This window comes from Capricornis sumatraensis, chromosome 2, assembly GCF_032405125.1.
Source record: "Capricornis sumatraensis isolate serow.1 chromosome 2, serow.2, whole genome shotgun sequence".
In the NCBI taxonomy this organism is placed as follows: Eukaryota; Metazoa; Chordata; class Mammalia; order Artiodactyla; family Bovidae; genus Capricornis; species Capricornis sumatraensis.
Genome location: NC_091070.1, coordinates 116,185,281 through 116,210,827, shown reverse-complemented (window position 1 = coordinate 116,210,827; position 25,547 = coordinate 116,185,281). Strand labels below are relative to the sequence as shown.

Genomic DNA, 25,547 nt, shown 5'->3' with positions numbered 1-25,547 from the left:
GGGATAGCAGGAGGGACAGCAAAGCTGTCCTGTGAGCTGTGGGCTTCTCCCAACTCAAGCCCTGGGCTCTGTCTCCAGGCTCCTGTTTCCTGCCGACCAGCACCCTTCACTGGACCCGTGAGAACACTGGAGGAGCCTGCATTCCCTTTCTGGTGGTCTTTGGATGCTAACGTCCCCCGATCTGCCTTTTCGGCGCTGGGTCCCAGCTGCTGAGCCATGGGCCAGTGTGTTGGAAACCTGGCGCGCCGGTGTGTTTCTGCAGAGCAACCGAGAAGGGGAAGCGGGGGGCTGCAGCTAGGACTGGCCCTTCCCTGGCTGCTCTGCTGGCCTGGCAACCCTCTGTGGCCAGGTTTCCTTGTCTATAAAATGAGAACAATTGTTACCTCACAGACTCTGTGACAGATGAGAAAGCACCTCGTCAAGGCCAGATGCCAATAGATGAGAATTACAGGAGTGGAGGGTGCTGGCTGCTCCCCCAAGCCTGCCCACACCCCATGTGGTTTCAATTCCTCTTTCCAGCTGAGGTTGCGAGCCCCATTCTTCTCATCTTACTCCATGGGCTCCAACAGAAGTCTATGTGCTCTACCAGCATTTAGACAACGCTGGCCGCTCTTAGCCTCCCTCCCCCACAGCCCCAGAGCAGGCTATTAACCAGAAACAGGAAGCAAAAAATTAACCAAAAATAAGAACCGAAACCTACCTAATCTCTCACTGCCTCTCCAAATGCAAAGAGCAAATGAGCAGCTCCCATGAGGGGAGAGGGGAACTGTCTTAAAGAGGTTACCCCAGGATTCTGACACTGCGAAGAACAAGGGCAGAGTGAGGGCTGAATCTGAGGGGACATGCGAAGAACTGCAGCTGTGCAGAAAGGGAGGGAAGGGGGCAAGAGGCTGATGTAATTCTGAGCACGGCATGCCAGTGAGATGGAAACAGGTTTTTTAATATTGGAACCCCCCCAACAGCCACTGGAACCTAAGTGCCCCTTCATTTTTATCCTTGTATTTGTGAGTATCACAGATGACAACAAAAACAGGTTGGCACCAGTTTCTTCTGTTAGTGCCCTGTGTCTTCAGGGAGGCAGTCGCCCCTCCTGGGAGAGGAAGAGGCTCCTTTCAGAGGAACACAGGGCCCTCCCTGGCTGTCCTCATCACCAGCATCCTCAGAACTCGTGGATATTAACAGACAGCACTTCCTGGGGTTCCAGGACTTTAATTTTCCCTGTTTTATCCCCCCCACCCCCGACTTTCTATTTTTTTCCTTTTTTTAAAATAATCAAATTGGCAGAAAACTGGCCGGGGCTGGTGGCCACTGAGCAAGGGGCGATCCACTGAAAAATCCCCCAAATTCACACTGAGGTTTCAGGTCATGGTTGCTGAGGTGGGGGTGAGGTCAGGGCTTGGAGAGATTTCCCAACTCACCCTAGAACTGTTTTTCCAAATGACTGGGGAAGAGGTCAGAATGGGGCCCCCATTACTACGGATGAGTGGAGAAGTCAATGCTCCCCCCATCCCTCAAGTTCTTCAGAGATTTAGAGATAGAAGGCTGCAATTTCTAATTGCCTACAATCTTCTCTTAAAAATATAAAACACGTGCAGTTGGCTTTGGTACAAAAAAAAGAAAACAACAACAACAACAAAAAAAAACATTCTGGTCCCTGTGAGTTTTCCCCCTCATCCCCCAACAAACCATTGTGGCCACCTCAGCCTCTATTCCATCAACTCTAGGAAGCCAGGTTAAGTTCCTGGGGTTTCCACAGAAGACAGAGAGAAGGGGGAACAGCAGTCAGAGGTTGAGGGGAAGGTGAGAGGGACATGGCCCTGACCACAGCCCTTCCTGAAGGGGCAGTAGGGGCTTACGGCTGCAGCCTCTCCTCAAAGATGGGTGTTGCTCAGGAGGGGTGTCAGGGCTAGAACCCAGCAGCTGCATGGTTAAGCCTGAATAAACCCCAGTAGTGTTAAAGGACAAGGCCCCCTGTTCCCTATGGCTTGGTTCCCATGTCCCTGGTCCTCTAAATCTCCCCTCTCCCTCCGTAACTAATAAACAATAAATAAATAAATTTTCCTAAAGTAGAGGGAAGAAGGCATGAAAAATTGGCATCTGCAGTGTAGCTTCTGGATGCCAGCAGGGGGCACTGTGGCTTAATTCCCCCAGCTTCCTAAATGGCCCCCAGGTATCCAAGAATACCAAGAGATGGCAAGGACAGTAAGCAGTTCTTTCAAATGTTCCCTTGTCATTGGCAGATTGGAGTCCCCAAGGTTTGCCTCCCTCAGCAATGTTCTTCAGGGGACACCGAGTGGGGGGAGGGGCCCCCTTAGCTCTCGGAAGCTAAAGGCTCCCCATCTCGGCTCTCAGTCTCTTCCGGGATGTCCTGCATTCGGGTGAAATCTGGAGGAGGAAGGGGCAAAGTCAGTGAGTGAACAGAGGCTCCTGTGATCAGCCAAACCCCTACACGGATGCCTCCCTGTCTGTGGGCTGAGCAGCTCAGAGAGCTGGGAGGGATGGCTGCTGCTGCTGCCGCCGCTGCTAAGTCACTTCAGTCGTGTCCGACTCTGTGTGACCCCATAGACAGCAGCCCACCAGGCTCCGCCGTCCCTGGGATTCTCCAGGGAGGGATGGCAGAGGTCTGTAATCCCCGGGTGATGGGAAAGCTATCCACAGAATAATGGATCCATACCTAGGTAGCTTGTTAACTACATGGAGATACAATATGGTTAATAAGATACAAAATATTTTAAGATGAGTATTATACGAAGTCACAGTAGCTTCGGGTTATTTTGTATTTCCTGAGCCAGCTATAAGAACTTGGAGGTCTTTGACATTTTTTCACTCTGAAAATCTATTTCTGCTTGAAAAGGTTTGGAATCATGGACCTACTGGAGCAGAGGCCCCTACATTTTCTGCTTCTGAGAGATCCACTACCTGTTTACCAGGAGGCAAACCAGGAAGCACTCTAGGCCCGTCCCAAGAGTGACTGTGGAGCTCAGTGGTTGGTTAAACATTCCTGTGCTTTCCAATGCAGGCTCCACTTGGAAGCTACAGCCCAAAGGTCTGTACCCAGGTTACACCCCGTTTCTACGCCGCGTCTCTGCCAGGACCTCACCTCGTGGACTATGGGGTGGAGACAGACGGCTGCCGCCCTCCTCCTCGCTGCCGGTGTCAGGGTCACTGCTATCTTGCAGCCGCTCGTCGGGGCTGCCCAGCTCCTGCCTCTCTCGATCCTCAAAGGGTCGATGGACGGAGCGAATAGTCACAGGCAAATCCAGGCGGTCGTGGCCCCTGCTGGGCTATGGACAGCAGGCAGAAAAAGCAGGAGGTCCAGGAATGAGCAGTGTGAAGACTTGACTCTACCACTGACTGATTTCTTTCTGCACCCATCGAAATTGTTCAGCCCTCCCATTAGTATCCTAATATCCTTCTCAAGTTTAATGCCTGATTTCATTTGGCCTCCAGTTCCTCTCAGATTCTCTCCTGGACCCTGATGTCCACCCCAGGTTAGTTCACTACTTCAAGAGTCCTTACCTGTGGGGGTGTGAAACTCAAGTACAGGGCATCACCAGCAGGGAGGCTCCGACGCCGCGGATCCAGAGGCCGGCGGGCCCAGGGGGCCTCAGCCACGAGTGGGGGTTCCGTGTGGCCCAAGGCGGCCAGCTGCCTGCGAGCCTCCTCGGCCTCCCGCTCCAGCAGGGCGCGGGCCTGCTCGCTCTCCCGGAGCCGGGCTTCCAAGCTGCCGGCCTCAGTCGCGCGCTCCTCGCCGAGCCGTCGGCAGCGCCGCAGCTCCTCCTGCAAGAGCGCGTGTTGCCGCTGCAGCAACGCCAGTTCCGTAGCCTGCTTTTCAGGAGCCACAGGGACGCCCCCAGCTCTGCCAGCCTCCCCATCCCGGGAATTGGCTCTGGTCAGCTTTTCCCGCCGCTCGGGGCCCTCAGGGAACCGGGCTTCCATCAAAGTGTCCTGCTGGGCCACAGCCGCCTGCGGGTGGAATGGAGATGAAGGGATGTATCAGAATCCCATTTCTTCTATCCCTCACTCCCCAGGGCCCAGCTTTTGAGTCCCATAGAGCTTGAATCAGAGGAAGGCTTAGACAGGCCTGTTAGGATGGTTCTGCTCTAGCTAAGTGGGCAGCTCTGGCCCAGTCCCTCCCATTCTCACTGGAGCCCCTACCCTCACTGACCTGTAGGCCATGCAGGAGTCCATAGAGATTGACCAATCGCTGCAACGCTTCCTGAGGACAGAGGAGGGGTTGGGGAACAGAGTCCAAGCTTCAGGATGGGAGAACTGACCAGAAGTTGAATAAGTGTGGGTGTGGGGACAATAAGACTGCAGGTATTTTGAGGTATATACAGCACCCCCCACTCCAAACTGGGCTCCAGTTTCTCAGCTGAGAGTAACCCCTCTTTCAGTCTCCCATACCATCGCAAGCCCATCTCACCTCCTGGGGAGATCTCAGCTGATTTCCATTTCGATCCTGCAGAAACGGGCAAGGATGGGGCATCAGCAGACACACGAGTCCCTGGTGCCTGTCCCTGATAGCTCTGTGTCAAGGGTCTATAGGCCAGCAGTCCATTTCCCACCCTCTAGCTAAGTCCTGACACCTCCTGAAACCCACCTTCTGGCTGGAGTCTGAGTCGGCTCTGCAGAGCTCAATGGATCCATTGAAGGTTCTGGCCTCACCATCTGTTGAGAAGGGGAAAATGATGCAGCGACCTCGCTGCCCCAGCACCCTGACACCACTCAGACCTTGGTACCACCTCATTCTCTTTAACTCCTCCCACCTGCCGTGGTCCCCTACCCGGGCACTCACTGGCAGTGACTCCAGGACTTGTGTTACCACCGCTATCTGGCTCCACGGGCAAGGACGGTTCCCGGGGTGTCAAGAGCAGCTCCACTCCAGGCCCTACCAGCAGGTCTTTCAGGCCCTCCACTGTGCGGAAAGAAGAGGTGAGGACAGAAGGGATGGAATTCTGCAGTGGGTGGGAGGGGCTGCTGTTCACTCAGTTCACAGGACATGCAGGCGTCTAGGGAAATGCCCCCTGCACAGCTAATGGGGTCTCAGTGCCAACACCACGTACGAGGAAAAGATCGTTAAAGTGCCCAGGGGTGCGCAGGATGAGAGGTGGCAAACAGTAGCAAGGGCCATCTTCCCCCGCCATTCCTGGCATCCAGCACCCAACAGGCACTTGGGGGAGTTCCAGACTATGGGATGGACATTCCCCTTGTCTAGCCATGTGTCCCTATTGTGTGATGGCGAAGAGGTGAGTCCAGATTCTTCCCCAGAAGCTCCCTCACCCTCACGGATGGCGTCCTGCAGTAGCCGCTCGCCACGAGGGGACTCAAGGGACTCAGAGCGGAAGAGGCCCCTGGGCAGGGTGGGCTGGGGCACCCCGCTGCCGCCATCCTCTTCCACCTGGAAGTGGGTCATCTCGGCAAATAGCCCAACCTTCTCCTGCAGCAGCTCCACCAGGGCCCGGTCTTTCTGCTGCAGCTCCACTGTGGATGAGAGACAGGTGAGCACCTGGAAGAGCCACTGGGAGTGGAGGGGCAGCCCCAGGGATGAGGAGCCAGGTATGGACAGGGCGGCAGGACTGCATTTTGGGTTTTTTTGGCATTTATGCAAAAGAAGAGAACTTTTTTGGGGGGAATGAGTAACACATGCAGTGTTGTCTTCAAAACGAAAGCATGTAGCAGGGCCTGCAGGCTGTCCACCAGCTTTCATCTCCCCATGTTTTCATTACAGAAGGAGTGCAAGTTTCCTCTGGGCGTGTGGCTGCCCAGTTACACGCCATTTCCCAACCTGCCTTGCAGTTAGGCATTGCCACAGGACTAAATTCTGACCAGTAGATGGGAATGTCTTCCTGATCTGGCCTTAAAAGAAATGAGTATAAACTCTCCTCGTCCTCGAACCCTCCTTGCTAGCTGGGATGCAGATGTGAGAGCGGAAGCTGGAGGAGTGATGCGGCCATAGAGGCGGGGAATCTTCATGACAAAGAGGGCACAGCTGCACTACCACCCTGCACTTCTCGCTTCTGGACTGGTAAGTGGAGAGAAATAATCTACCTCATGTGACCAAATGGTTTCTGTTGATTTTTTTGTATAGCAGTTAGATCACACCCCCAGTTAACATACGGATCTATGGCAAAAAAAACTCAGTATCTTAATCCTGTTATTCCTAGTTTCCCTTCCCAGAGGAACCACAGTAATAATATCCTCCTAGAGACACTCCACACGTATACACAAAATGCATGGCACATATCTATCCCCAACGCTGGTGACAGCATATACTTCACAGTGTTTTAAACCTTGCTCTTCTCACTTAACTAAATGTTCTGGTTGTGGGTCTACATCAGCCCTCATACAGCTACCTCATTTTAAGATAGTATTCCCCTGTGTGGATATATCATACTGATAAATTATTTAAACAAGCTCTGTGGGTAGACTTACTGTTTTCTGTTTGTTTTTTGAAAACGTCATGTAATTTTTTTTATCAAACTTTTTATTTGGTATTGGAATTTAGCCGATTAACAGTTCTGTGATGGTTTCAGATAGACAGCTAAGGGACTCAGCCATACGTATACATGCATCCATTCTCCCCCAAACTCCCCTGGACTTACTCTTGATACGCCGGAGGTAAGCCTCATCCTCTGTCTCAATCAGGGGGAAGTCCTCCCTGGATGGGCATCTGGAGGGATCACAGGTTGGGTGGGGTTCGGGGAAGGAAGCTAGGTTACACACCAGGAATCTGCCTTCCCTCCTTCCCAAACATGCTCTATACTTCCCCGATAAGACTCGTCAGCTCCGCGCCCTGGCTTCATCCTTTTCCTGGCGCTGACAATCTGCGTCTACTTGCCAGTGCCTCTCCGCAAGTCACCCAGAGAGGCAGCGTAGTGCGGAAGGACAACTGCAGGTTTTGGTGTCAAGCACACTGGGCTCAGATTCTGGCTCTGCAGTTTACCAGGTGGTAACCTCTCTATTTCTTCATATGAGAAACAGGGATGATATCTTCCTCACAGTTTGTTTTTTTTTGTATGAGGATTAAATGAAATAATATACTAGTGCTTTGAACGTGGGATAAGCTCAATAAAACAATTATCATGAATCATGGTTTCACGACTACAAATATTAACATTATTAATAAAGAGGCCGCTATAGATCGTCTGTCAATGGGATAGGAACTTTGGTCTTGTTTTACCAGAACAGGTAATTTCATATTTTTGCACAAATTTCTGAAAAATTTGTTCAAAAGTCTAAATTGCAGAAGTGAGAAAATATATATAGGTTTATATATTATAAAGTAGAGAAGAATCCATTCCCTGAAAAGTATAAAAAAAAATCATAAACATCCTAATTGAGTTTATTTTTCAGGCATTATCCTTGAGAATGCACTTTCTTTTCTTTTTTAAAGTTTTGTTTATTTATTTTTGGCTGTGCTGGGTCTTAGCGGCTGCACAGGCCTTTTCTCTAGGTGTGGCAAGTGGGGGCTATTTGCTAGTCACGGTGTACAGGCTCCTCACCGTGGTGGCTTTTGCTGCTGTGGAGGATGGGCCCTAGGGCGCTCGGGCTTCAGTAGCTGCAGCCCGTGGACTCAGCAGCTGCAGTTCCTAGACTCTAGAGCACAGGCTCAGTAGTCGTGGGGCACGGGGTCAGCTGCTGCGAGGCATGTGGGATCTTCCCGGATCAGGGATTGAACCTGTGTCTCCTGCACTGGCGGAAGGATTCTTTGTCACTGAGCCGCCAGGGAAGCCTGAGAATCCATTTTCGACATTTTACATGCACTTGAATTTTTGTCTGCATTGAAGGCAGCTCTTCGTCTGAGCCACCAAGGAAGCCTCTTTACTTTCTTTGATCACAACAAACACATACTCAGATCTGATGTGTGTCCAACAGAAGCCAGAGATTTGCACACAAAATGATTTCTTTGTAGCCTCTATCGGATGGAGTTTGTTTCAGTCTTGCCCCTCTGATCGCTAGTATCAATGCTTTCATTATCCTTTTTTTCTTTTTTTTTCATTATTCTCTTTTTCATTCATTTTTAGAAAATGAAGGTAAAAGACAATACAATCCAAATAATGGCCCACTGCCTACAGACTAAGATGTTAATGGAGGTGAAACTGTACTGCTGACTGGCAGGCATGCCAGCACGTGCCAACTTAAAGTATTCCTTTGGCTTGTCAGCTCATGGTGCATTCAGAAGGCGGTTGGGGTTGTCACTGTATAAAATGCAACTTTACCGGGCAAGAGAACATAGATGACCTTGCCTGCCTTGGGCCATCTTGTCTCTCTCCTGGCCTCTCCTTCCACTTCTGAACCCTGGGTTCTGTTCCCTGGGAGTGCTGTGGTCCAGCGCCCCAAACTGCAGGAACGACAAGTCCATGCACACACTCACACTCGCACACTCTGCTGAATGACACGGATCCAGGTGCTCCGGTCATCCCGGGATGCCGTGTGGACCTCGTACATCTCAGGGGGTGCCGCACTGATCAGAAACATCCCTTTCTCCTGGTTAGCGATGTCCCGCACGATGAGATTCTGCAGTGACACCACCGAGGGCTTGTCCTGCCAATTGGGGCACAGGAAGGATTAAAGCTGGGAATCCTGACCCCTGGATATTTGAGTCTTCAGTCCTCCTGGAGTATCCAAAGGATTGAAGAGTCAGCCGAGAATATAAGTTAAGAGCTCAGACTCTGGTGCCAGCCAGAGAGGACTTAGAAACGTCTGTGACCTTTGACAATTTAATTAACTTTACGCTTTACTTTTCTCATCTACGGAAAGAGGATAATCATGTGCCTTCCTAACACGTGTAAAAAAAGTGGCTGCAGATAGTAACAATATGCGTTGGCTCTTCTTATTCCTTCTGATCATATTTATATGCGTTGGCTCTTCTTATTTTTCCTGATTATATTACGGCAGTGGTTACAATAATAGCTATTTGATGTTGGAGGATTTCCTGGCCGGGGTAGGAAAGTAAGAAGGGTCTGAAACACTTGTCTATGCTGAGAAAGAAGGTGGAAGGTCTCACCAGGGCAGGAAAGATGTACTTCTGGTCCTTCTCTTGGAGAAACACCAGCACATCTGTCATCAGCAGCATGAGCACATCTGGCAGGGGGATGGAGGCAGGAGGAGAGTCAGCGTTAGAGGATGCGAGCAGCTGTTTCCCTTTCCCCGACCTCTCTCCCTCTGGTTGTTTCCTCCCCCTTTGCAGACCTCCCACCTCTCCCCATTCCTACAGCTCAGAAACGGTGGGGGGGCGGGGGGGACACATGTGCCATCAGACAAAACAGTTTCTTGGGCTAGAGATGCCTATAAAGCCATCACCCAGTGGCCTTGAATAAAAGCCTCTTTATCCAATGAATGCTCCTTAGCCTGTGATCTGCCGACACCTAGGTTGTCTGCTATCAGGCTTCAGAGGCTCTGTAGATCCTCTAAAGTTCCATAAGCAATTTTTACATATTAATCTATCACACGTGTGTTTTTCTGTGTGAAAGGGTCCAGAATTCTTGTGAGGGTAAAACGACTCCCAGAGCCTTTCAGTTCCATGTTGAACAACTGACATGAGATCTTTTTGGATATTTGGTCTAAGATTCCCCCCACGCCAGCATATTCCCCACTTCTTATTTTGTGCTCCATGGGGAGGGGAACAGTTAGGTTCCTTATTCATTTCTCCCACCGTTGAACAATCCCAATCTCCTTCAACAACAGCAGGCCCTGCTTTCATTTTCCTTTTCTGCCCCACCTTCAAGGCCCTCACATTCTACAGGGTCCTGTGCTTTAAGACTTGGGGGAGACAAAGGTCAACCCATGAAAGTCAGATGTCACAGTCAGGAAAACACACATGCATCCTCTGCCCTTGGAGATCTTTCTAAGTTGTGGGCACACAGAAGGGGAGGGCTTCTGCTAAAGGCTTCAGAAATAAAGCTCTTCAGCCTTGCTATTTTTAACCCCCCCATGGTTTATATTCTTAGCTGCTGCGTGGGAGGGATGGGAAGGAGAGAAAGGGATGGAGGAAAGTGGCTGGCAAAGCCTGCAATACTCAAGCCTATGGAGTGGGGACTTCACGACACGGGACAGAGGTGCAGGCAAGCTCTGGCCTCAGGTAGCATCCCTCACACCTAAAGCTGAGGTCTGCGACTCTTCTGATTTAGGTAGGCAAGCCTTGCCCAGTACAGTCTGGGAAGAGAGGCTGGGACAGTGCGCCCCGCCCTGAACACACCTTCCCTGCAGTCTTTTCTCTTCTCCACTTGGCCCGCCCTTCCCTGGGCTCCACCCCCTCCAAGGGCCTTCCTCAGCTGTGTTCCCAAAGTGCCTGCCCATTCCCCAGCCCTAGTGGCTGGGACTCCAGCTGGTAGAACCAACTACCTGGGGCTAGTCCTCTAATCCTGGAATTTCTGTTTTTCTCATCAAAATCGGTAGCTTTCTGGGCACGCAAAGACCAAAGGAATGAACAGATCCTGACAACGAAGTCCTTGTATCGCCCATGAAATTAAATCCAGAATTCTGACTTTTGTTACAACAGAGCTCACATATTTTCCTCCCACTGGGTCTCACCAGGGCTACATTAAAAGAGGTCCTATGAGCTTGGAGGCTTCTCCCTCTGGCCATGGACTCTTGCCTGGTCTGCCAAGCTGTCCACTGACCTTTGAAGCGCCCAGTCGCCGTCTTCCAGAGCAGGCAGCCATCGTGGATGAGCTTGCGCCGCAGGAGCTCCTCTCGGCCAAAGGGGCCCTTGCCAGGAACCGGGGCCTGGGCCCGGGGGTCCATGCGGTTGTAGATCTCCTGCAGGCGGGCCCCTTTCTCCAGCTCGTGCACATCCTGGTCCACGTTGGACAGCAGCTCCTTCACCAGCCCCAGGGCCGTGGTCAGGTCCTGGCGCTCCTCCTCCATCCCTGACACCGAGGTCGGCGTGAGGAAGGGGTGGCCCAGCCAGCTTCACGCCAGTCCCCATCCCACTGATCTCAATGCCGCCTTCAGAGGCTGCCCAGGGTTCCATATGTGACCCTCTTCCTCCGGGTGGTTGTCCAGGGCCACGCCTCACCCCTGACAGCCCTCTCCCTCCTCCTCCCTCCTGGACTCGCCCTCTCACCGTGGGAATGCTGCAGGATGCGGTTGATGAGCACCGGGTACTTGGTGATGCGCTGAGTCACTAGCAGAATGCACTCTTGTACCCCATGCCGCTTCAGCACCGCCGAGCGGGTCACTTTCTACAAAGCGAGGTCAGGGCTCAGGGCCAGAGGGGCACCCGCGGGGAGGGCACCAGAAAGGACGCTGGACTTGGAGCCTAAGCCCTGGTGCCCGCCTGCACTTGGTCATTTACCTCATGCTGGTGGCCGGGAGGTTAATGACTCTGGAAAATGGGGCCACAAGGTCACAGGTTTACTGTGAGGACCCAAGGAGCGAAAGCACTCGCTCTACCCCTGGAAAAATGAGCAGCTGTGTCCACTAGGGCTGGGGCACTACAGGAGGCGGAGGGTGGGTCTTGGAGAGGTTTGCTCACCCGGATGAACTGCTGGAAACGTTTGTCTCGGGCATACAGCTCCTTATAGAGTTTTAAGGCCTTGGTGTGGCGGCTACAGAACTCTGAGTAGGTCTTCCGCATCTGCTCTGCGCTAGGACCTGAGAACTAGAAGTTGGGGGAGCAAGGCTGGGTCAGCATGTCCCCCAAAGTCACCTCTCATCCCCAATGCCCTCTCGCCTCCTGCCAAACAGGCTGGCTTCCTGCCTTTCCAACTCTCTCTGCCCCACCCCCCAGAGTCTGGAGATGAGAAATGCCCACTCTAGTCACACCCCCACCCAGGACTGCTGCCCAGGGCTCCTGGCTTTTCTCACCTGGCTGATGAGCAGGTCCCCCAAGCGATGGATGACGAAGTTCCGGGTGCTACCAGGGCACAGGGCATGGCGCCGGCGATCCAGCAGCTGGCTGAGGAAGCGCGTGTGGATGTCAGTGAGCTCGTCCACACAGGGGAACAGGCCCTGGACCACTCCCGGCTCCAGCTGCAGCTCTTCCAGCATGCCCGTGCGGAAGAGGCGGGTCATGATCTTCAGTGTCCGCACGTGGTGAAGCTCTGTCTGGATCAGCTCTGTGGGGACGGTGGAACACTCGGCTTGGCCACAACTGGTGGGGCCGAGGCTGGAGACCTCAGGCTCATTAGAGGTTTTCAGTTTCCCTTCCAGGCTAATATTCTGCGTTATGATCTTAGATCATTTTTCTAATCATTTATCTTTATGCCTTGCCATCTCAAGGCAGAATGAGGCTGTGGAGACAGGCAGGGGGAGGGGCTGAGAGGGGCTCACTCTTGCCATCTCAAGGTATAAAGGCAAAAACCATGTGTTCCTTACATGTCTAGGCTTCCCACAGTCCCCAGCACAGAGCTGGGCATGGAATGGGCAGAGAGGAAAGACTAAGAGTTGATTGGAAGGAAGGGATTAAGAAGGGCCTTGGAGGTCAACAGCTCCAAAAGCTGTGGACCTCGTAGCTACTTATGGGATCCCTGGCAGGGTCTTGAAGGCCAATGGGATAAAAGGAAAGTGTTTTGAGAGGTAGGGGCTGGCAGAGGAAGGACACAGAGAAACAGGGCCGGTGACAAAAGAGAAGTCTGGGGTGGTCTTCCCGGCTCACCATAGATGACATCCTGCTGCTTCATCACCTCCTTTTTATGCTGCTGCAAGAAGCTGCTATCCACCGCAAGGCTCCAGGAATCAGCTGCAAAATCCTTCTCATCCATCTCAAAGTCACTCATCAGCTCATTATAGATCACTTCGGCACCTGGACGCGAGTCGGGGAAACGACTCGGACCCCAGATCTCTTCCCTGGGTCCTGGGCCCTTCTCTGGATCCCTTCCCACCCTGCCTTTCTCAGGCCAGCTCCCGCCCGCCCCTCACGCCTGGGTCTCCCCCAGGTCCGGGCACGGTCACCTTCGTCGATGAGGGACTCCACCGACAGTGTCCGGTTCCGCATGTTGAGGGAGTCCGTGGACTGTGAGAGGATCCGGCGCAGCCCCAGGGGAGACTCATCATTGAAGTGTCTGAGGGGAGTGGAGCCTGGCTGCATCATCCGACTGACTCGGGCGAGAGATCCCTTCCCAGGTTGGGGAACAAAGGCGGCATCCCAGAGGCAGTCACTCCAAGTTCTCCTTACCTGTCTATCATTCTGAACTCAGGGATGGGGAGGATCTCTCAGCCCCTCCCCCCGGCCTGTCTCCACAGCCTCACTCTGCCTGCCTGGTTCTACTGTCCCCAAGCAGAGGCTCACCCAGCAATATTGGTGGTGGAGACGCTTTTGGCTAAAGACAAGGAGGAGCGGCCACGGCGGGAGCCGAGCAGGGACTGCCGGATGTCCGAGGGGTAGATGGCTGAGCTGGGCCGCTCCCGAGTGGTAGCTGTCGGAGGGGATACCAAGCAAGCAAGCCTCAAACCTGGTGCCTTCCCGGGACTCAAGCCTCCCAGGCTCCTGGACTAGAAAGGAAGCCTCCTCTCCAACCCCACCTTTAGCCCAGTTCTAGTCAGAGAAAGATGATAATAATGCTACCCATAAACTTGTGCAATACTTTTAATGGTTACAAAGAGCTTTTCTTATCTCTTCCCAGCCACAAGCCTATAAGCAAACTGCAGCTCAGGATGGTGAAGAGACTTGGCTGGGGTGACTCAGCTGGTGGCTGAGCACAGACTCAGACTCTAGTTTTCCTGACTAAGCACCCTGTTCTTTCTGTCACACCAGATCTTTCTGAATTGGCCCTTAACAACTTCTGCCAACATCCCCAAGTGCCATGTAAATAACTGATCATACTAATATAAAGCGTGAGCAGGCTCAGATGACCAGTCATCCCAAGCCTTCAACCTCATTTGAATTCTGCTGTCCCGCCCCCAGGCCCATGGGTCTCCATCTCCCTTGTGCCGCAGCCATCAGCTTCCAGATGAACGGAGGAAGGTGCTGTGCCAGGGAACAACCTCAAGGGGGCAGCAGAGCCCATGGGCCGAGAGGCCTGGTGGGCCAGGGTCCTGTGGCGGCTCCTGCACCCTCACTACTCACTCTTACTGCGAAGTGAAACGGACTGCAAGGCAGTGTTGTTCTTCAGCAGGGCAGCTTTCTGTTGCTGTGAGACAGAGGGCAAGAGAGACACCAAGAACAGCTGTCACCCAAGGGTCACCTCCGTGGGCCCAGGACAGGAGCTGGGTGGCTGGCCCCCTCGGGAGAAAGCTGGCTTGATGGCTAAGGGCATCAGGGTGGCTGAGCCCAGTGCCAAGGGCATGTGTCCAGAGCAACAGGCTGGCCCCCCTCTGGCGGGGCCTGAGGCCTAGGGTGGAGGGTCGGGCTGCCCCGTGGAGAGGAGAGGGGTTGGGGAACACACGGTGAGGAATGAACGGAATAGGCACGAGGGTACCACACACTCACTACCCTCTCCCCCAGCCCTCTGCCCTCCCTGCCATCTCACCTTCTGCTTGACCTTGGTACAGTTGGCGAGGGTGTCTTTACAGCGGTTGTGGATAGTCACATTGCAGGCTGGGAGGGTGGGGTAGAGAGGGTGACGGGAGGGCCGGGTGGTACAGGACAGGACACACCCACATGCAGACCCCCATGTCCCCCTGGCCACACCGTCAGAGACTCGCCCCCTCCCCAGACTCCTTGGCCATCACCACACCCCAGTCCCTCTCCTCCCGCCTCCCCCTTCCTTCAAGCAGGAGATGAAGTGAGGGGGGATAGGTATGGACCACAATTAAGCCATAGGAGGGGGATAATCCCGACTCAAAGATGACCTGTGAGGTGGACTAGAGGGAAGAAGGGGTTACTGGCTGCCAGAGATGAGCTCAAGAAGCACAAAGGTGGTTGAGAATGACAGATGGCAGAAAGGACGCCCACGGAACAGAAGGTGGCACAGGAGCAGCTGGGATGGGGGCTAGGGGCAGGGAGGGGAATGAACATCCCCTGGGCAGCGAGGAAATGGGCCACATCAAGTGGATGCTAGCAAATGCAACGATCCTCATCGTACAGATGAGGAACCCATCTCCTGGAGAGCTTAAATCATTTGCCAGAGGTCCTAGCGGCAGAGCTGGAGTTTAACTCAGGGGTGTCTGGGTTCTACGTGGAGCCACGTGTCTGCCGGTGAACCCTGGCTAGGCCTAAGCAACGCAAAGGCTGATGGATCCAGCAGCAGAGCTGGGACTGGCCATGCCTTGCCCCTGCCGGCCACGCCTGCCTGCCTTCTGTACTGCTCAGCTATGCTTGCTATGACTCCAGTCTCCCTTCCGGGCCCGGGGAGTCTTGTTCTCCAAGTAAGGCAAACCCACAGCTCCCACACTCCATCTGCTTCTCCCTCGTCACCCAGCCCACCTTGCCGTGGGGCAGGAGAGAAGAGGCGAGGAGGGGTAGCCGTGCCTGGGCACTGGGACTGCCGGCTGTCTGTCCCTCTCCCTGATCTGCCCTCAGCCCTTGGCTGGCTCCAGCTTCCCCTCCCCCATCCAACAACACCGGAAACTCTGCTAACTCCTTCAGACAATACCCAGCATCAGGCTTACTTCCACAAATACAAGGCAAGCAGGGTGGGGCAGAGGGGCAGACAGAAGTGGGGGCTGGGGCTGCGCCCACCCCGCTGGAGCTCTCCTCGACCTCCAGCACCCAGTGTCTCTGGATCGAACCTCCGCTTTCCACCTGCTCTCAAAATAGCGCTTGCTGCCCGCCTCCCCAGTTCCCCTGGCAACGAGCTTCCAGATTGGGGATTTTGTCAGGTCTCTAGAGGGATCTAGATTGGGGTTCCCTCCTCACCCTCATAAACTCAAGTTGAACAGTGAGGAGGGAGGGAGGCCTCACTGGTTCTGTCTGGAGTTCCCTGCCAGGTTCCATAGAGATTTAGAAGCTAAAGCTTTTGCTCCTCTCTTCCGCAGTGGGCCGTGCTGCTCAAACCAGAAGCAGCTCTTTGCCATAAATCTGGGGGTGGATGGGTGGACAGGGTGGGAACCCTCTGTACAGGCATCTTGGGGAAGGAAGAAATCTTGGCTTGTACTTAATACAGGGCTATCCTGAGATGTGGCTGAAGGTCAGGAGTTCTAACCGCTATTCCCTCAATATACACATTGCTACCATATCCTCTCTTTCTCACTACGTATCAGTCGGACTAGAAATTTGAGATGAGTGTCCTTATCCCTAATCCTTCAGAGATTTAGAGATTTCAGCCTCCACCTAGTCAACAGAAAGGGAGGGGGCAAGGGGACCCTGAAGTCCTGAACACCCAGTTCGGCCCAGGAAGATCGGCAGAGCAGCTGCAAGGCTGGCAGCCTCCCATCCAGCTCCCTTATCCAACCCCCCTCCCCAGACACACAACATTCCTTCTCCTTCTCCAATCAGTTCTCTGACCTTCAGCAGCTGTTCGGGGAGCTGGGGGATGCCCAGCGGACGACAGCTGCAAGGAGAGCCACCCTGGCCTCCCCTCCCCCATCCCCCCGAGTCCTGCTCATACCATATTCTGACCGCCACTATTCCTAGACGTAAGGAAAGGGAGAAAGGGATCAAGCATCCAGCCCTGGCATTTGGGACTCAGAGAGTGAGCCTTATGGATATAGGGCAGAAAGGACAGATGGAAGGACCAGGGTCAGAGCGCACTGAGGCAGAGTGACATTCAGGGTCCAAAGAACTTACTTGGGCAGATGAGGGCTTCCTTGGCTGTGATGCTCTTGTTACAGGCATAGCACATGGTCATGCCCGAAACGGAGATGGTGGTGAAGAGGTGCCCATTAGTGTAGCGCGCATCCTTGGCTTCCTTCATCTTCTCCTTTTCCCGGGTCTGCAGAGGGGCGAGAGAGACAGGAAGTGAGGCTGGAGGATGCCAGGGTGCCTGAGAAGTCCAGAGAGCCAGAGGTGAGCGAGCAACGCCTTCCTGGGGTTGCCAGAAACACACCACTTCCTGAAGCAGAGCCTGCCGCAGCGTGTCGAGGTAGCTGTCCAGGAGTGCCTGGCCATCCCCAGGGGCCGAGCTAGCCCCTGACCTACCTGGCCCCTGCGGCTGGGTTGCCTCCTGTTGCCGCTCATCTCCACGGCTCTAGACCTCCGCGTCCTCACTCCACCTCCCGGCTCTAGCTCTGCTCGCCCCCAAGCTGCTGTACTCTCTTCTCTGTGCCGGGAGAAGATGCGCAGAGAGGAGGGGAGAGCAGGCAAAGCAGAAGGTGCCAGCTCACCAGCGCTTTCAAATCTATGGGAGTTAGCTCCTCTTATAACCATGACAACCGGTGGTGGAGCCGCTGTCTCTGTGGCAGTGGCAGTCACAGTGGGGGGGCAGGAGATCCCCTTATCAGATTGGCTGAAGGGGGCAGGATGCCTCCATTGCCACCCTCAACAGGAGGTCAGGATCCCAAACCTTAGAGGCCTCCATGTCTGCTCAGCCCAGGGACACAGGGCCTCTCTGCAGGAGGCAGCGTGTCCCCTGCTAACCTCAGGGAGGAGGAGCCTGGTTTCAATCTCTTCACTTGTCTTCTCCAGGATCTTTAAGAAAGGAAACTTGGCCATCAAGGTCTCATTCCTGGCAGGAAGTCTCTTCTGCAGTTTAACTTTTATCCTTCTCACGCTCCCCTCCAAATCCGAGGATTGCTCCCTTCTTCCTCCTCACCCAGTTGGTCTAGGAAGTCCTTTCTGGCATCCACCCTCTGTCCCAGCTGCAGCGTCAGTTCCTCCTGCCCTGCTCTGTCTGGCTGGGGCACTCTCTAGGCTCGTCCGCGCAACCTCAGAAGCAGGCATTTCCCATCAGCTTTCTCATCTCCTGCTTCACACCCTGACTCCCACCTCTGCAGGTCAAGTTCTTTTCCCTGACCTCTCTTCTGTCCTTCCTCAAGGCCCCCGAACTTTCCCTGAACCTGAGGAGATGAGAAGATGGGACACCGTACTTTACACCCATTCCGGGACCCTCCTCAGTGGTCACCTCAGATCCCTGGATTTTCCCTCCACTCTTAGAGAACTGAGAGCAGGAAGCAGAGATGGCAAGACCACTCCTGGCAAGGCCTCCCTGCCTCTCTCAGAAACCGAAGAGCGAAGAGCGAAATCCTGATGGCCGAGGGTGATGAGCCCCAAGTCAGATGACGCTATCGGGGCCCTGGGACAGCCAATCGAAACTCAGAGGAGGATCCGCAGTCTGGACTTGGGGGTGAGGGGCCCAGTCCTGACTCTCAGCTGAAGTCACTCTATCAGTTAGGAGGTGGGGGAGGGGAAGAGACGCACTGGCTTGGGGTGAGGGTGGAAAAGGGAAGTGTGAAGGGATGGTATGAGTCAACAGCACAGGGGCCAGAGGGCACTGGACTGTGGTGCCCGAGGGTCTCAGGGCTGCCTGGTGCCCCAAGATCCCTCTCTCTCCCGGCAACCCTCAGAAGTCCCAGGTGTGTCTGATGGTGACCAGAGCCTGGAGCTCTTGAGGTCATGCCCCACCAATCACCCATTTTCCCTTTCTCCTCCCCTCCCAGCCTCCTGCTCTTCCCATAACACCCTCTCCTTCCCATCCCTGGCCTCCCACCTCTTTCCCACCCTTGCTTCTCCTCTGCTGCTCTTGGCCTCTCCCTCCCCTCCTCCTAGGCCTTGTCAAGGGAGCTCACCAACCTCTCACTCTAACCTCCCTTTTTCTTTTCTGATACCTACCTATCTGGGCCACTAGAAAATTCTCTCTTTGGTCTAACCACCATGTGCCCAGCTCCAAATTATAGCTCTTTAGGAAATCTAATCCTCCTCTGAATAAAATGGCCTTATAGAACCTGGGAGATTTCCCTCATAGCTCAGTCGGTAAAGAGTCTGCCTGCAATGCAGGAGACCCAGGTTTGATTCCTGGGTCAGGAAGAACCCCTGGAGAAGGAAATGGCAACCCACTCTAGTATTCTTGCCTGGGAAATCCCATGGACAGAGGAGCCTGCCAGGCCACATCCATGGGGTTGCTAAGACAAGACTTAGCAACTAAACCACCACCACCACCATAGAACCTCAAAATCCAAGTCCAAACAGCTCATTGCTCTACGCTCTGCCTTCTCTTCTCCTCACCTGCCCTCCCACAAACAGAAAAGTTTGAGGAATTGTTATGTTTGAATTAAAAGTAAGCAAACAAAAAACCGTGACTGTATTAAAAAGAGCAACATGGGGAGGGGAAAATTAGGGGTATGGGATTAAGAGATACAAACTACTGTGTATAAAATAGATAAGCAGGGAATTCCCTAGTGGTCCAGTAGTTAGGACTCTGCAATTTCGTTACTGAGGGTTCAGTCCCTGGTTGGGGAACTAAAATCCTCACAGCATGACTAAAAACAAAAAAGCGAAACAGACAAGAAGCGAGGATGTATTGCATAGCACGGGAGTTATAGCCGTTATCTTGTAACAACTTTAACGGAGCATACATAATCTGTAAAAGCACTAAAACTAATATAATATGGTAAATCAACTATATTAAAAAAACAAAAAATGACATATCTGAAGCAAGGTCAAGTCCAAAACGGGCAGCCCTGAAGATCCACGGCAGCGCCGCTACAACTCCCCCTCTCCTCCCCCAACCTCTGCCCTCTGCCTTCTGCCCTCTGCCTTCTGCCCTCAGGCCTCCAGGAGCACTCACCTGGGAAAGAGGCGGGGAAAGAGGGCGAGAGGACTGGGGCAGCCAGAGGACAGGGACTCTTGTGGACCTTCCCTCTCTGGCTCCAAGGGCCCAGTCTCCTCCACCTCTCGACACTCACCCTCTCTCCAAGGGACCCCCTGTCTAGGTGGGCCAGCAGCGGGCAGCAGCCACAGCAGCAGCACATCCCAACAGACACTGCCCAGCAGCGAGCGGCCCTGGCACTGCCTAGTGCTATTGTCCTGGAGGCAGTCTGCACCCTCCCCAAGGGCTCAGGCTGGTGAGGCAAGAAGGACATAGGGCCTGCACCCCAGGGCTGCCTGCTCCAAGTCGATGGCCCTGTGTGTTTCTCTGTCCTACTCTTTCCAAATATTCTTAAGATCACCCGTTACCTGCCTGCCCACCAGCCAGCAGGACAGCCCTTCACCTCACGACCCCATCTGTCCACCAAGAAAAGGGCCCATTGCTCCCCAATCCACAACACCCACTTGCAAACTCAGAGGCCCTTCCTTCAGTCCTATACTGTTCAGTGTCCAGAGTCCTGCTTTCTTACAAACCCTCACAGAAGGTCTTGCCACACAGCCTGCATCTCCGCCACTGCTCCATCAAGGATCAAGTGAATAAAGCACGGGTAAGCACCAAGCACAACGGCTGGAACGTAACAGGCACTCAACGTATGCTTGGGAAGAAAGGAAGTAAAGAAGGATGGACGGATGGTGAGACACCAAGACAAGGGGTCCTAGCAGCACCCTTACCCCTGCTCTAGGGAGCCCCTCATTCTTTATCACAGCTTCAGAGCTTTCAGTCTCCCCTTCTGCCTCCTCTCTTTCTCTCTCTTTGGCTGAGCCATGCACTTGTGAAATCTTAGTTCCCTGACCAGGGATTGAACCTGTTCCCTGTGCCCTGGAAGCGTGGAGTCTTAACCACTGGACCACCAGGGAATTCTGGTCTCCTCCTCTCTTGTTATTCTTTCCTCCCTCCTCCCAGAACTTCACTCCTAATTCCTTTGAATTTAGGCTCAGATGGTATCCTCTGAAAGTCAGAAAAAGACTTTCCTTTCCACTGTAGTGCATCCCAGACTTGGGTCATTTTGGAGAAAGACTAGGCGAATGGCAGAGGGCATTGAGGCTGCAGGCTCAAACACACAGGCAGTCTCCCCTTCCTCTGTGCTTAGTCTCCCAGGCCGAGAGATGAGGAAAACAGTGACGTACGCAAAGGCCAAGGAATGCCAAAGCCAGGACTTTGGCTACCTATACTCCCAAGCAGGCAGCAGAGGATGGTGGAGCTGACCCAGAGGAGCGAGCGCCTCTCCAGAGCCTAGGCTGTCAGTGTCCTTGCTCCTTCATCAGGTATGTCCAAACCAAGACCTCTGGAGAAGTCACATGATGCTGAGAATGACCACTGCTCAGGCCAAGGGGCAGCAGCCTCTTCCCCAAGGTGGTACAGTCTCTGTCCAGGCCGTGCTTGGTGGCCAGAAGGTCCCTGGAAGGTTCTACTAGATTTCAAGTCATCTGTGGCTTAGACCCTGGATAGCAGGGGTTCAGAATCATAGGCTGCAAAGGGCCATGAGTCCTGAGGGATGGGTTCTAGGGCTGGGAATGAGAGAGGGGGTTCCTGGCCATGGGACTGAGAAGAGGGCTCGGAGTGGTCTCAGCCAGGCTTTGCTTCCTTTATGATAAGATGAAGGCAGAAGGCTGAGGAGAAGGCGGCCAAACCGAAACGGTAACACCAAAGCCAGCAGCATAACACAAAAAGACATCGCTGAACACACAAAGGCACTTAATAAACGCTTGCTTGATGAATGAAGATGAGCTACCGGACGGTGGGGGTGGGCACACGAGTGGAGCAGAAGAGGGGCGCTGAGGGCCATAGGGAATAAAGTTGGGCTGGAGACCGGGAGGCTCAGGCATCCTGAACCCCAGCCCGCCCCCCCACCCCCCGCCAGGCCACACCTGTCGGGTCAGGAGAGAAAGACAAGCAGAGATGGAGGGGGGCAGTGATGCAAACAGACGGGCATTTGTGCAGGCGAACAATAGCTGTGCCAGGACTCCCTGCCCTCCTGGCACAGGGCAGGCCGGCTGAGTTGGGAGGGGGCAGCTGCTGCCTGCAGCCCCTCCCCCACCCTCCCCCAAGGAGACATAAACAAACCCAGAAGGGTCCAGCCAGCACCTCTGAGCCATTTCTCTGACCAGCTCCAGGAACCATGCCCAATCTGCTCCCTCTCGTTCCTAGATGATACCTCAAAGGAGAGACTGAGCTAAAAATGGAACTGCTTCCTCACGTCCAGAGTGCAATGAGCCCCCTACTTTGGTGACCATCATTCAAAACAGTGACCCAGAGCATCTGGGGATAGGCACACAGACAGACACCCACAGCAACACACAAACACACCAACACACAGGACAGGGCATGTGCACACATGGGATTCACTCCTTCAGATCTGCCCTCCCTGACTCCAAGGTCAGGGGTTCCAGGAAAGCCAGAGGGACTGAGACTGAACCCCTCTTGAAATCCCTCGGGCAGCCCAGGCACGTCCCTCTCTAGGCGCCATCAGACCCCCTGGAGTCACTCGGCCACTACCTTAAGCATTACACTCCCTTCCCCCATCCTTGCTTCTCCCCTCCCCCTCAGCTCTTTTCCTAACCTCTAAGACCCCAAGAATCTTTTCCTATGCCCCGCAAAGCCTCAGCCTCTCCGGAGACCCCCTAGTTCTTCAACTTCCCTCCCAGACTGCCAGCACTGCCAGTTCCCTCCAGGGCTCCCCTAGCCCTCCTCTCCAGTTCCACTCCCAGTCCCGCACACAAAGCCAGCCACCTCTCCAACAGCCAGAACAAAGAAATAGTCTCTCTCCTCTCCCCCACCACCACACTCCAAAGCTGGGGTCCTTTAGATTCCGGGGAGACCCCCTAGCCTCCAGAGCCACCCCTGATCCTCTGGTCCCTGCTTCCTTCTAGGGAGGAAAGGACTCTTTGTTCTGAGAGAGGAGACAGTTAAGGTTTGGGGGAGGAGGAAGGTGGGAACAGAGGAGGAAAGACAGAAAAGGGACCTCTGGGGTTTGGGGCCTGTGGAGGTAAGAAGTAGAGCGCAGAGAACGAGGGGGTGGAGGACTGAAGACAGCCTGGAAGAACAGAAACGGAGAGAAAAGAGAAAGGAGTCAAGGGTGGCGGTGCGGGAGCTGCATAGACTCTAGGAGAGTGGGAAGGAGAAAGGGGCAGGTTCCACTTAAATTCCTTCTTCTTCAAGGAAGTCCCGAGGAGGAAGGCAAGGAATGGTGGGGGGCGGGGGCTGTCAGGACTGGCTGTGAAGCATCCCCCCAAATAGGCAGCAGGGGAGACCATCTTCCTCAATTATCTCATTTCCAGCAGGCCCCCTCTCCTTCCCACCACAGTATAAAAAGAAAGGAGACAGCTGGTGTGCTTGGGGGAGGGGGAAGAGGGGATCCAGGGTTTGTTGGCTAAGAACCAACTCCCCTCTTCTGTAACCACAGTTTTCCGGAGGTGGCCCTCCCCTTCCGACCAGCCCAAACTGACAAGCACCCTCCTCCAGTGGCCTCCGTGCCCTCTCAGACCTACCCACTCAGCCCCCCACATCCTCACCCCCAATCAGCTTCCCAACACCCCCAAACCAAGATCAGCCCCAGGACCCCAGGATGGAAAAAGTCAAGCTTCTAGATTCCCAGTCCTCCCAATGACCAAAAACAAAACAAACAAACGCAACCCCCCACAAGGCATCAGGACCCAGTTATCCGGCTCCCCAGCTCCTCCCAATAACGGAAAAGGGACCCCAGTATCTACCTTCCCAGAACCCCTGTCTATAGCCCCTCACCGGTGCCCCCACGGCTTTCCTTTTTAGGGTGGAACCAAATTTCCGTGGTTTCAAAAAACCTCTCCTCCCCCCTTGGCGCTACTCCAGAGTCTCAGCTCAAACGGTTGAAAAATAAACAGACTTTCATAGCTGGGGCCTGGCCTGGCGCAGGGCTGGGAAGAGCCTGCCTGCCACCCCGCTGTTTCACCGCACTTCAGCCGTCACTCCTCTGGACTTCTGTTTGTCTTAGGCCCTACCCAAACCCCCAGTCGCTTTCCTGTTAGCAGAATCTTATCCCAGCCCCTCTAAAGAAAAGTTTCAGGACAGGATCTCTCCCAGCTTGGTTTCTAGATAGGTGGCCAGGCTAGGAGCTAGGAGGGAAGTGGGGGAAAAGGGTTCCATCACCTTTGAGGGCTCTGAAGGAGTGCCGCCCCCATGCCTGAAGACAGTGATGGTGATCAGCACAGGCTGCCTGCCAGGGCAGAAACTGGGATTGGAAAGTGCCCAGAGATTAAACCAGCTATGGACTGGGTCTTGGCCTTTCCAATAATGGGTATAGTGTGGCTGCCTCAGGCAGCTGGGAGGTGCTGTCTGCATGCACCACCTTCCTCCCAGCTCTCACTTATTCACAGACAAGTCAGCTTCATCATTTCCTGGGGGCTGAGGTGTGGAGAGGTCACAGTCTTTGGCAGTGGGCCTGGGTACCAAGGCAGAAAAAAAGGATACTTGGAAAGGAGTGGCCAAGAGCTCCAGATAGGGTTGGGGGACTAGGCTAATTATATATCCAGACTCTAGAAATGACAGAACAGTCCCAAGATGAAGAGATAAGAGCAGAGGTGGGGAGGAGGGAGGAGGGCACAGTGCCAAGTGGGTCAGCCTAAAGGTTCCAGGTTATTTCAGGAAGCTGGTGGGGCAAAAAGGGATGGGGGACCCTGATGTTTCAGGAACTGGGGTGCCCAGGAACCTTCCTAAGGATGGAAGAAAGGATCCTAGCTACACAAAGACCTCTGCTCCCTTCACCTGAGGGTGATGGCTTGGGGGGAAGTAAGCTGTCCCTAAGCTGTCCTGACCCCAGTCACCCGCCCACCGGCGGGGAGAACTGAATCACAGCTGGAAAGTCCATCTGCGAGGAGAGGAGGAGCTGACTTTTGTCTTGCACGGGTGGTGATGCGGGTGGTGTTGGTGGTGGGAGGAAGCTGGGAAACCACCCCCTCCCACCCCTCGGCCGGATGGCGGGGACAAAGAGGGAACGACCGAGCCGGCGACTGCAGGGGGGCGGGGGGGTACACAGAGAGCAACCTGGTGGGACCCTGGGAGAGGGGGTCCCCGAGAGCCTTCACCGCGCCCACCCCCGCGACACACACACCTCCCTGTTCCCGCTCCGTCCCTTACCGGAGCAACTTTCTTTCACGCGGCCCAAAACACCGAGTCCCGCCGGATCGGAAGCAGCCCAACCCCAGGTCCGCTTGCTCTCTCCCGGGATCCCAGCGGAGAATCAGCTCCGAGCTGGAGGCGCGGGTCGCGTCGACGGCTCCCCCAGCCCCCTCCCCACTCACTCACAGTCCCCACCCACCGCGTCCCGCCGCTTTCCCGGCCATCGCTCCGCCCGATTTTGGCGCCCAGAAAGCAGGCGGGGAGACCCGGGAGCGCCGCGCACGGGTACCGGGGATCGAAGGGCACCCCAAGGACCGCGGGCGGGAGGGACAGGGGTTTCAGAGCCCACCTTGCTGGCCAGCTCTTTGCTCCGGTCGATCCGCGCCCGTGTGAGGGATTCGATCCGAGACATAATCCGATGGAGCGGCGCCCAGGAGGATGCGGCGCGGACCCAGGCGTCCGGCTATTGTGGGGGGAGGGCGGGGGAGGGGTCTGCCCCGCACGCGTCAGTCTGGGGGACAGGAAGTCTGACTCCCCTCGCCCGGCACCCAGCGCCAGTTCCTCAAACCCGAGTCTCCACCCCCGCCCGAGCTCAGGAAAGGGGGAGGCGGGGCGGAGGGAGGGCGGAGTGCCGCGCGCCGGACCGGACGCCTCGGTCAGTGGAGGGGCAGCTCGCACGAGTACAGGGGGCCGTGGACTGGCAGTCCAGCGCCGGTGTGTGCGTGTGTGTGTGTAGGGGGTCTCTAACCCCAGCCGCCTCGGCTGCAGTTTCCCTAAAACCCTCCCTGGCCCGCCCCGTAGCCCTCACCCCACGTTCATCTT

The 25,547-nt window shown here is 54.7% G+C and overlaps 1 protein-coding gene across 4 annotated transcripts; it reads right to left on the bottom strand.

The window, feature by feature from the left end:
- Positions 1 to 1,025: 1,025 nt before the first annotated feature.
- Positions 1,026 to 25,182, bottom strand: ARHGEF2 (Rho/Rac guanine nucleotide exchange factor 2). Of its 4 annotated transcripts, none has more exons than XM_068963386.1 (22): positions 25,075 to 25,182; positions 16,616 to 16,760; positions 14,418 to 14,485; positions 14,015 to 14,078; positions 13,238 to 13,364; positions 12,901 to 13,010; positions 12,605 to 12,751; positions 11,815 to 12,065; positions 11,483 to 11,608; positions 11,072 to 11,189; positions 10,626 to 10,874; positions 9,011 to 9,087; positions 8,378 to 8,547; positions 6,606 to 6,673; positions 5,284 to 5,484; positions 4,799 to 4,918; positions 4,604 to 4,671; positions 4,427 to 4,462; positions 4,169 to 4,219; positions 3,520 to 3,966; positions 3,101 to 3,284; positions 1,026 to 2,385 (listed from the first exon to the last, which is right to left on the bottom strand). In XM_068963386.1, exons 1-22 carry the CDS (start codon positions 25,135 to 25,137, stop codon positions 2,312 to 2,314), a joined length of 2,964 nt encoding a protein of 987 aa, XP_068819487.1. In that variant the 5' UTR covers positions 25,138 to 25,182; the 3' UTR covers positions 1,026 to 2,311. The 4 variants fall into 4 exon arrangements, with proteins under 4 accessions (XP_068819487.1, XP_068819488.1, XP_068819489.1 ...); XM_068963387.1 differs by having other exon boundaries at positions 14,015 to 14,072; XM_068963388.1 differs by lacking the exon at positions 25,075 to 25,182 and adding an exon at positions 24,744 to 24,846.
- Between the last annotated feature and the right edge of the window lie 365 nt (positions 25,183 to 25,547).

What these genes read in the sequence shown, in the direction of transcription:
- ARHGEF2 (XM_068963386.1), bottom strand. Translation starts at nt 25,137, where the DNA reads ATGTCTCGGATCGAATCCCTCACACGGGCGCGGATCGACCGGAGCAAA. An exon ending in GTTTCCAGCAGTTCATCCGG is followed by an intron (nt 11,190 to 11,482) that starts GTGAGCAAACCT and finishes CTCGCTTTGTAG; the next exon opens with AAAGTGACCCGCTCGGCGGT. An exon ending in ATTCAGCAGAGTGTGCGAGT is followed by an intron (nt 6,674 to 8,377) that starts GTGAGTGTGTGC and finishes TGATCCCTCCAG; the next exon opens with ATGCCCATCCAGGGAGGACT.